Below are 10,776 nucleotides of genomic sequence, written 5' to 3'. Positions count from 1 at the left end.
CCTTAAATCTGGCTTTACTCCTCATTAGTCACCCTTACTAACTCACCCTGGCTAACTTGTCATCAGTCAGGACTCCCTCGTCTAGACACCATCTCCTCCAGGAAGCCCTCCCTTATTGCCGGTTTGGTTGATGCCTCTGAGCACCAGTCTGTGGTCCTCTGGGTTTTGTTTCTTTTTTTTTTAAGATTTATTTTATTTATACAAGAGCTGCGGTAAAAGCTAGATGCACAGGAGGGTAAGAGGATTCACCAGAGACAGAGTAGGGAACAGAACAGGCAGACTGACGAAATACACTGCTGAGGGGAGCAGAGGGCGAGACAGGAGAGGTCTGCTGTGCCATGTGGGATTCTCGCCTGCTGGCCTGGATCAAACCCTTGCTGCAGAGGCTGCGGACAGCTTCACAGTGCGGAGCTCAACCGCCTGCGCCCCCAGGGAGGCCCTGTGGTCCTGTTTTCACAGCTGTCTCCTCCACCGGATTGGCATCTCCTCAAGGGCAGGTCCAGGTCTGAGTCATCTCTGTGTGCCTGGCACTGCCCAGCCTGGAGCCCAGCCCACCAGCGGGGGGAGGGTCCCCACAGTGAAGAAATGTTCTCTTCCCTGTTTCTGCCTGATTATCTCCTCACTCTTGAGTTCTGTGTCCTAAGTTTTCCTAAAACATACCCTGGGGTTTTCTGATGATAATCAAAATCATACAAAGGCCCCTGTGGGCAGGAGCAGGGGCTGGAGGTGGGGCCCTGGAGTGGAGGGTTCTGGGAGACCTGACTGTGAGTGAGGCGAGCAGGCGCCCCCACCCACCGCCTTGGCCCACCTCCAGCGAGGGATGCCTCTGTGAGGTGCCCTCTCCATCAGCTCTGGCCTTTCAGTTCCCCTCTGCTCCAGCCTGGGGCACAGCTTCTGTCCTGCATGGGCTTCTGGGGCCCTGGACAACAGGTGTGAGGGAGGAGGGGGCTGGGGGCATGGACCCCAGCATCTGAGGGAGGGGGTTGGGGGCCTGGATACCAGGGTCTGAGGGAGGGGGCAGGGGACCTGGACCCCAGGATCTGAGGGATGGGGCTGGGGGCCTGGATACCCGGGTCTGAGGGAGGGGCCTGGGGCCTGGACCCCAGGGTCCTGGAGGAGGAGACCAGCGGGGCTCAGAGCCCTGTTTCTTCCTCCCTTGTCCACACTCTGGTTTTAGAAACATCTGGTTTTATACAGTTGCTCCACCCTGGCAGGGCGGGGTGGGGGCTGGGCAGCCAACTGCCCAGCTTCTGAGTGGAGCCTGGGCCCCCCCCCACCCGGCCTCCTGCTCTGGGCGCAGCCCCCACCCAGGACCCATCATCCTGACACAGCCAGACACCTCCTGGCAACCACATCACAGACGCCGCCCCGCCCTGGAGGGCTGGGCAGGGTGCCCCTCCCAGGGTCCCTGACAGGGTCCCTGAACCGCCTTCTGCTCCCCAAGCCCCGGGTCAGCCTGAGGCACAACCTGGCAGGGCCCCCTCCCCCCACCTATGCAGCCAGGAGCGGGGGAGTCAGCACAGACCCCCCCCCAACCAAAGCCCCAAGGCAGACTGGGGAGCTGCAGCAAAGGGGAGGGGAGAGACAGAGAAGAGGGGCCAGGGGGAGGGGGAGAGAATGCAGATGTGGGGAGGCCTGGAGAGAGACAGACAGGACTGAGACCCAGACAGACAGAAGGACTGAGGAGCAGCGAGGAGACAGACACCATGGTGGGGGGGAGGTGGGTGGAGAGGGAGACACAGCGGGAGTCACCAGGCGGGAGAGCGGGACAGATGCTTTATCCGCTCAGGGGAAATGAGGGAGAAGCCCCTGGACAGATTTTTCCATTTTTAAAAAACTTGAAGAATCAAGGGAAGCAGCTCCCCCTGCCACCCCCCACCCCCCGCCCCCCCCCCCTCCAGCGCGCAGGGGTCTCAGCTGTCAGGCTCTCCCAGCACTGCAGCCTGAGGTCAGGCCCGCCAGGGAGCTACCCGCGGGGCCCAGCAGACCGCCCTGTCCCCCGCTGCACCCCTGGAAGTGTGCCTCAGCAGAACCGCCTGTTCTGCTCCCCACTCTGTCTGGGGGCATCCTCTCACCCCCACGCTGGCCCACCCCCCACTCCGTGCAGGAATGAATGTGTCCCGGGCTGAGGCGCCTGCTGGGACCCGCCACCCCTTTCCGGTGGCCTCCGGGTCAGGCGACCCCACCTTGATGCCGCTCAGCTCCCGGCGACTCCCTGGGGTGCTGACCAGCCGCCGTCAGGCTCACCCCGCCCGGAGACGGCCCCCGCCCGGCGCAGCACCCCCCACCCAGCGGCCCCCGTCCCCCGACAAGCCACTGCCAGCACGTGCGCCCCGACTCCCTGGGCACCGCCGGCCCCGCCCCCGGCCACCCCCCCCCCGCCCCCCAGCTCCGGGGCGGGAGGGGGGGCCAGCGCGGGAGGGGGACACGGGGTCGGGGTCGGGCGAGAGGACCGGGCCGCGGGGAGCCGGAGGGAGCCGGGGCGGGCAGTGCGGAGGGGGGAGCAGGCGGGCGGGAAGGGAAGGGGAAGGCGCGCGGCAGGAGGGGAGACGCAGAAGAGGGGTAGAAGAAAGAGCGGGCAAGGCGGGAATGGGGGTGCTGGGGTGCGGGAGGGGGTGGCCCGGTGCTGGGGTGCGGGAGGGGGCCGTGGGGTTGGCGGGAAGCGGGTGGGGCCGCCGTCGGGGGTGACCTCACGGCCCCTGGCCCCGCTCGGGCCTGACGTCAGCGCCCGGCCCGCCCCCGCCTGCGCGGCCTTCAAATGCCCCCTCCAGCCTCGGGGCGCAGAGCCGGCCGGGCGCCGAGGACCGGGACAGCGGCAATGAGGCAGGTGAGCGCGGGGTGCGGCCAGGGGCGTGGCCGGCCCGGCCCGAGGCGGCCCCGGGGCGTGAGGCGTCTGTCCCTCCAGGCGTCTGTCCCTCTGGCCGCAGGTCTGGGCGGGGGGTGCGGGGGTGGAGGGATGGGGGGGTGGGGGGGCGCTGTAGTTGCTTGACAGGCTCCGACTTCTCCCCGAGTCCCACCCGCCTGAAGTGGAGCCCCCTGAAAGCGCGGAGCCTCCGCTTCTGCCTGTCAGGCGACAGCTCCAGGGACTCCGAGTCCCGCTCCTAGTTCTTCCCGCCCGGCCCCCTGGGCGGCAAACATGATGTCCCTGGGCACCGCACTGGGGTTGCCGGTGCTGGTGAGGGGCGCGTGTCCTCCAACTTCAGGGCATGGCTGTCAGGTGGGGGAGCCAGGCTCCCTGTGGGCTGAGAGCCGGTGTCTGCTCACCTAGAACGTGAGCCTTGGGCCTCCCTGGTGGCACAGGGGTGTAGGCACAGGCTATGGGGCTGTCCATAGATACTACAGCATGAGTTCCATCCCCAGTCGGCAGGGGAGCAATCCACAGGGCACAGCAGACCTCTGCTGCTCCCGCTGCTCCCCTCAGCAGTGTATTTCAGTCAGTCTGCCTGGTCTCCTCCCCACTCTGGCTCTGGTGAATCCTCTCACCCCTTTGCATTTCAGGATTGTACCCCAGCTCTTGTATGCATAAATAAATGAATCTTAAAAAACAAGAATGTGAGACTTGCCCTCTGTAGGCGCACCTGCGTGTCACCTGTCATGAATGTATGGGTACATGTGTGGCAATGTGGGGTGCATGTGAATTTGTGGGTTTTGATGGGTGGATGCTCACCAGCATGCATGGGCCACCCCCAGAAACTCACGGTAGGTTTGGGGCCAAGGACCAGTGGAAGACAATTCCAGAGGAGCTGGTGATAATTTTTTTTGTAAGATTTATTTATTTATTTATACAAGCACTGGGTACAGTCAGAAGCCTGGGAGGATGAGAGAATTCACCAGAGCCAGAGCAGGGAACAGAGCAGGCAGACCGATGAAATACACTGGGAAGGGGAGCAGCAGGCGCATCAAGAAGGTCTGCGCGCCATGTGGGACTCTCACAGGAGGCCGGGGATCGAACCAGCACTGCAGAGGCTGTGGGCAGCTTCGCAGCTCAGCGCTCAAACGCTGCGTCACCAGGGGAGGCCCAGGAGCTGGTGGTAATTGTTCAGATCGTGATCACTAGCTCTGGCACAGCTCTGTCCTAGTAAGCAGAGAGTGAGGCCGTCCTTGAAGTTTTCTAGTTTCACATTTTATTTTTTTTATTTTTTCAAAAAAATTATTTTTTAAAGATTTATGTATTTATGCACATAAGAACCAGGGTATGGGCCAGATGTGCGGGAGGGCGATAGGACTCACCAGACAGAGTGGGGAAGAGAACAGGCAGACTGACTGAAACACACTGCTGAGGGGAGCAGCAGAAGAGACAGGAGAGGTCTGCTGTGCCATGTGGGTATCTCGGCTGCTGTCCAGAATTGAACCTGGGCAGTAGAGATTGCAGACAGGTTCACAGCGCTGCGATCAGACCGCTGCGCCCCCGGGGAGGCCCTCTAGTAGTCACATTTTAATTTATTTTATTTAAGATTTATTTATTTATGCATAGAAGAACGGGGTACAGGCCAGAGGTACGGTGGGTGAGAGGACTCCCCAGAGACAGAGTGGGGTGAAGAACAGGCAGACTGACAAAACCCACTGCTGAGGGGAGCAGCAGGAGACAGGAGAGGTCTGCTGCTCCATGTGGTTAGCTCCCTGTTGGGGAGTGGGGGGTGCCCAGGGGTTTCTGAGAGCTGCTAAAATGCGCGGGGGGGGGGGGGGGGGGGGGGAAATGGCATTAGAATCAACATCCTGGGGCAGAGCTGTCGGCCTCAGCTACTGTCACCGGTGGACATAACTTGACCATACGGCTCGCTCTTCCTTACAACAAGGGGGGGAGATCTCTGAGCGGGGGGCCGGGAGCGCTTACCTGTCCCCAGGGGCCCTCCCCCTCCGGACCGCCTCTGTCTCCCCCGCAGGACGTGCTCAAGCCCCGGCGGGGCGCGCGCCCCTGCTCCGGCCTGGCCCGCCGGGCGCTCACCATCGCCTTCGCGCTGCTCATCCTGGGCCTCATGACCTGGGCCTACGCCGCGGGGGTGCCGCTGGCCTCCGACCGCCACGGGCTGCTGGCCTTCGGCCTCTACGGCGCCTTCCTGGCGGCGCACCTGCTGGCGCAGAGCCTCTTCGCCTACCTGGAGCACCGGCGCGTGGCGGCCGCGGCGCGGCGGGCGGCGGCGCGGGGCCCCCCGGACGCGGCCGCGGCGCGCAGCGTGGCGCTGACCATCTCGGCGTTCCAGGAGGACCCGGCCTACCTGCGCCAGTGCCTGGCGTCGGCGCGCGCCCTGCAGTACCCGCGCGCGCGCCTGCGCGTGCTCATGGTGGTGGACGGCAACCGCGCCGAGGACCTGTACATGGTCGACATGTTCCGCGAGGTCTTCGCCGACGAGGACCCCGCCACCTACGTGTGGGACGGCAACTACCACCGGCCCTGGGAGCCCGCGGCGGGCGCGGCGGGCGCGGGCGCCTACCGCGAGGTGGAGGCGGAGGACCCCGGGCGCCTGGCGGTCGAGGCGCTGGTGCGGACGCGCCGCTGCGTGTGCGTGGCGCAGCGCTGGGGCGGCAAGCGCGAGGTCATGTACACCGCCTTCAAGGCGCTCGGCGACGCGGTGGACTACGTGCAGGTGGGTGCGGTCCCCCCCCCCCCCTGCTTCTCGCGCTGAAGGCTTCCTCTCTTTTCTTTTTTTAAGATTAATTTATTTACGCATGCAAGAGCTGGAGTGCAGGCCAGAGGTGTGGAGGGTGAGAGGTTCTCCAGAGACAGAGTGGGGGACAGAACAGACTTAAATCCACTGCTGAGGGGAGCAGTGGGGAGACAGGAGAGGTCTGCTGCACCGTGTGGGCAGCTCCCTGGCCGGGGATCGAACTTGTGCTGTACGGGCTGCAGACAGCTTCATAGTGCTGCATCTTAATCCCTTGGGCAGCAAGGAGGCCCCCTTCCTAGTCCCGCTCTCTGCCCATCCAGTCTAGAGCTCACTCCTTCCTTTATTCATTCATTCAGTGTAAGGTCCCTTCTTTTCGGCGTCCTGGGGAGAGACTGCTTCCTCCCTCTGCTCACTCACTCACGCAGTCATCTGTCCATCCAGTGTGGCGCTGACTGCCCGGGTTGGTTCACTTCATGACATGTAGAGACACTCACTCTCTACCCGCTCCCCAATGCACTCGCTGCTGAGATTCCTCTGGGCATTCTCCACCCCCTTACCTAGCTTTTCAATACAGAGATTCCTGTGTCCACTTACCCATGTGTCCATTCACTGGAGAGATACATTCCCTAATGTATCTTTTTTTTCTTTCCTTCTTTTTTTTTTTTTAAGATTTATTTTATTTTACAAGTGCTGGAGTACAGGCCAGATGCAATGGAGGGTGAGAGGACCCACCAGAGACAGAGCAGGGAACAGAGCAGGCAGACTGACTGAAACACACTGCTGAGGGGAGCAGTGGGCGAGACAGGAGAGGTCAGCCACGCAATGTGGGATTCTCGCCAGGCAGCCAGGATGGAACCCGGGCTGTAGAGGCTGCAAAGAGCTTCACGGTTCCTCTTCTATGGAGGCAAAATAAAGTACTGCAAACTTGGCAGCTTGAGGCAAAACACATTCATTATCTCATAGTTTCCCTGGGTGGGGAGTCTGGGCAGAGCCTAACTGGATCCTCTGTTCAAGCCTCCAGGCTGCAACCACAGCTCCTGGAACTGGTTCTTATCTCAGCATCTGTTCTTATCTCCCACGTTTCCATAGTCACTGACAGAATTCATTTTCTAGCAGCCACAGAACTCATGGTAGCCTGTCTCTTGAACAATCAGAGGAAGCCTGATTTATAGGTCCTTTTTTAAAAGACTCACCTGATTAGGCCAGGCCCACCTAGGACATCACAACAAATTAGGGACCTTAATGACATTGCAAAACTGTCACCATTTCCATATGAGGTAATATAATTATGGGGGTTACAATCTATTACTTCTACCATATTCTGTTGGATAGAAGCAAGTTATAGGTCTCTCACACACCCCAGGCAGGTAGTGTATAAGACTGTAGGGCTTTGCTGGGGGCCATCTTAAAATGTGACTAGACCATTGGAAAAGACTCTAGGATTCAAAGTCATGTTCGGATTGGCTGTGCAGTGCTGCTCTACCCGCTGCTCCCGCCCCTTGCAGGGCTCCCCTCACGCACCAGCCCCCAGCAGGGATCTGTCCTGATCCTTTCCCCTTCACCACACAGGTGTGCGACTCAGACACAAGACTGGACCCCAGGGCACTGCTGGAATTGGTGCAGGTGCTGGATGAGGACCCCCGGGTCGGGGCTGTTGGCGGGGACGTGAGGATCCTTAACCCTCTGGACTCCTGGGTCAGTTTCCTGAGTAGCCTACGCTACTGGGTGGCCTTCAACGTGGAGCGCGCTTGCCAGAGCTACTTCCACTGTGTGTCCTGCATCAGTGGCCCTCTAGGTGAGCAGGGGGTGCAGCTTGGGGGGCATGGGTGAGGTAGGAGGGAGAAGAGGAGAAAGATGGTTTGAGGATGTGATCAAGATGGGGACAGAGCTGGGGCTGGAGAGAAGGAATTAGGAGGGAACAGACTGCAAGTTGGAGGTGGGGATGGTGTTTGGTGTAGACTGAGGCTGGAGAAACAGCATGGATGCGGGTGGGGCTGTGGGAGGCTTTGAGGGAGGAGGGAGGATGGGGCTGCTGTCCAGAGCAAGGTTGGGGCCAGGTTTGGGGTTGGAGATGAGTTTTTGAGTGGAGATGACGAGGGGAGAGGGCTGAGAGTGTATTTAATACTGATGGGCTGGGAGTGGTTTGCTGTCAAAGTGGGTTGGTGAGGGACGGCTTTGGGGCAAGGTTGGGAACGTATGGGGTTAAGAAAAGGCCTGAGTTGTCATGGGAGAGCGCTGGGACCAGGAGTGAGATGGGGAGGGTTGGGGTGGAGCTGAGCTGGGTCGGGAGGAGGTAGGGTTGGGTTAGGGTTAGGGTGGTGTTGACGGCAGCACAGGCTGATGCTCCCTGCGCCTGTGTCCACCTAGGCCTGTACAGGAACAACCTCCTGCAGCAGTTTCTTGAGGCCTGGTACAACCAGAAGTTCCTGGGCACCCACTGCACCTTCGGGGATGACCGTCACCTCACCAACCGCATGCTCAGTATGGGCTATGCCACCAAGTAAGCCGAGGGGTCAGGTGTGTAGAGGCTGACAGGGATCTCAGTCTCTGTGCGTGTGTGTGTGTGTGTGTGTGTGTGTGTGTGTGTGTGTTTGACTCTCCAAACCCAACATAACCACAGGATAATGGACTCTACTAGGTGAGACCTTAGGGGGAGAGTGGAAGATACCATGGCGCGGGGTGGGGGGGGGCATCTTCACTGACTCACTCCACCTCTGGACTCCACCTCTGGACTCTACCAAGTGGGGCAGGGCTAGGGACAGAGTTCCATCTAGAAAATACAAAGGAGATGGGTTGAGATGGCTTTACCACCTGGAGGAGATTACTCAGAGCGAGGTGGGGAGGGAAAGGGAAATAGAGCAGGATCTAACTAGTAAGAGAGGGAGGAGAGTCAACAGAGAGAGGAGGGGGCGCCCAAGCAATGCTGGTAGTGCTTGGGGCAGAAGAGATCTCATGCAGTGAAGCTGGGGAGTAAGGTCTGGACCAGGTGAAGTTCAGGGCAAAGTGATGTCTACAAAGCTAGACCCACTGGACATGGGGTATGTCAAGGGGAACCCTGCATTCATTTGCTCAACAAATACTCATTAAATGCCTGCAGTAGTTTATGCTCTGGGGGTGCAGCAGTTAACCCGAGAGACAAAAATTCCTGCTGACATTGGACGAGGAGGCAGACAACGGATGTGATAAATAACTTGAACGTACAGTACGTTCGATCATGACATGCTATGGAGAGAAATCAAGCTAGGAGCACAGGATGTGTTAAATAGGGTGCCTGAGGGAAACAGGGAGGAAGCGTTCATAGGGGAACCACTCCTGAAAGGCTTGTAGGCCAGGGCCGGTGCCCTACAAGGGTTTTCAGCAAAGGGTGACATGTTTTAATAAAACCACCTCTGGTAGCTGCTTTCAAGTAGACGTGGCAGGAAGCAGAGGCAGAAGTGGAGGAGTCACTGAGATGCCAAGTGACACAGGAGGAGACATGACACTGTCAAGGTTATGGGGATAGAGGGTTTGCCCCCTCCTAATTAAATGAGCCCTGGCGGCTACCTGATGATGCTCCATAAAAGGACTTGTTGGGTGGGCTTGGCTGAACAATGGGCAGGCATTGATTAGTGATGTCTGCCTGCAGATGACTGTAGAGATTGATTGGTGATGCCTGCCAGGGCCACAGGAAGGGAGCGTTATGGTTCCTCTGAGAGGCTGAAACACATGGACACCCTGGGCAGGAACCCTGCCTGGCTTCTTTCTCACCACAGGGTCTGCTAGTAAGAGTAAGCCCAGGAGTATTAGTCATAGATCGTAATCGTAGCAGTAATAATGTCAGTCACTGAAATGATGAGTAAGACAACAGTATCATTAATCATCGTGGAAATAGCAGCAGCAGCAGCTGACGCTGATTGTGCAGGTACTGCCTCCTCGGGGTAAGCACTCGGCATATAAGCCTAATTCGACCCTCACACAGCTCCATGAGAGGAGAACCGTTATGGACTCCATTGGACAAGTAAGATAGGGCTGGAGGCTGAATATCATGCAGGGGAGTGTCAGGAGAGCGGTCAGAGAATTGGGGGGGGCCTTCTGAAAGGCCTGCAGGCCAGCCTTTGAAGTAAGAGGAAGCCCTGGGAGGCCCAGAGAGGTTAAGAAACCTGGCTCCCTGGCCTTCCAGCAGGGGCCCTGCATCCTGTCCCCACCTGGGCAGCAGGGAGAGCCTCGCTGACTGCCGCTCCCCGCCCCCAGGTACACCCCGCGGTCCCGCTGCTACTCGGAGACGCCCTCGTCCTTCCTGCGCTGGCTGAGTCAGCAGACGCGCTGGTCCAAGTCCTACTTCCGCGAGTGGCTGTACAACGCGCTCTGGTGGCACCGGCACCACGCCTGGATGACCTATGAGGCGGTGGTGTCGGGGCTCTTCCCCTTCTTCGTGGCGGCCACGGTGCTGCGGCTCTTCTACGCCGGCCGCCCGTGGGCGCTGCTGTGGGTGCTGCTGTGCGTGCAGGGCGTGGCGCTGGCCAAGGCGGCCTTCGCGGCCTGGCTGCGGGGCTGCCTGCGCATGGTGCTGCTCTCGCTCTACGCGCCCCTCTACATGTGCGGCCTCCTGCCCGCCAAGTTCCTGGCGCTGGTCACCATGAACCAGAGCGGCTGGGGCACGTCCGGCCGCCGCCAGCTGGCCGCCAACTACATCCCCCTGCTGCCCTTGGCCCTCTGGGCTTTGCTGCTGCTCGGCGGCCTGGTGCGCAGCGTGGTGCAGGAGGCCCGCGCCGACTGGAGCGGCCCCGCCCGGGCCGCAGAGGCCTACCACCTGGCCATGGGGGCCGGCGCCTACGTGGGGTACTGGGCCATCATGCTGACCCTCTACTGGGTGGGCGTGCGGAGGCTCTGCCGGCGGCGGTCAGGGGGCTACCGCGTCCAGGTGTGAGATCGGCCTGCGGGGGTCCAGCTCAGGGATCTGCCGGGGAGACCAGAAGCAACGTGCCAAAGGTCTCAGGAGCCATGAACGTGCTGCGTGATCTTCTGGGTCTCAGTTTCCCTCCTCTCAAGAAGTGAGGGGGTGTCCGGGAGAGTCTTCAGCCAGGACTATTTGGGGGCTGGGACCTCTGTGTCCCTGGGAGGGGTATTTATTGATCAGGGTGTGGAATTTGGAGGCAGGGAGGTGCAGGGGTCCTGACAGGCTGTGCCATGA

The 10,776-nt window shown here is 60.3% G+C and overlaps 1 protein-coding gene across 1 annotated transcript; it reads left to right on the top strand.

Moving 5' to 3' along the window:
* The first annotated feature begins 4,961 nt into the window (after positions 1-4,961).
* Positions 4,962-10,518, top strand: LOC311185793 (hyaluronan synthase 1). Its single transcript, XM_084256610.1, has 4 exons — positions 4,962-5,585; positions 7,176-7,401; positions 7,974-8,106; positions 9,837-10,518. The coding sequence occupies exons 1-4, from the start codon at positions 4,977-4,979 to the stop codon at positions 10,510-10,512; spliced, it is 1,644 nt and encodes a 547-aa protein (XP_084112736.1). The 5' UTR covers positions 4,962-4,976; the 3' UTR covers positions 10,513-10,518.
* The last annotated feature ends 258 nt before the right edge of the window (positions 10,519-10,776 follow it).

This window comes from Talpa europaea (assembly GCF_964194135.1).
Source record: "Talpa europaea genome assembly, chromosome: 16".
Taxonomy (NCBI): Eukaryota; Metazoa; Chordata; class Mammalia; order Eulipotyphla; family Talpidae; genus Talpa; species Talpa europaea.
This window is presented reverse-complemented; position numbering and strand designations above follow the sequence as displayed.

Excerpts from the sequence above, each read along its gene's own strand:
- LOC311185793 (XM_084256610.1), top strand. The coding sequence starts at position 4,977 with ATGACCTGGGCCTACGCCGCGGGGGTGCCGCTGGCCTCCGACCGCCAC. Across the intron at positions 7,402-7,973 it reads CTGCATCAGTGGCCCTCTAG|GCCTGTACAGGAACAACCTC; the intron begins GTGAGCAGGGGG and ends GTGTCCACCTAG. Across the intron at positions 8,107-9,836 it reads AGTATGGGCTATGCCACCAA|GTACACCCCGCGGTCCCGCT; the intron begins GTAAGCCGAGGG and ends CCCCGCCCCCAG.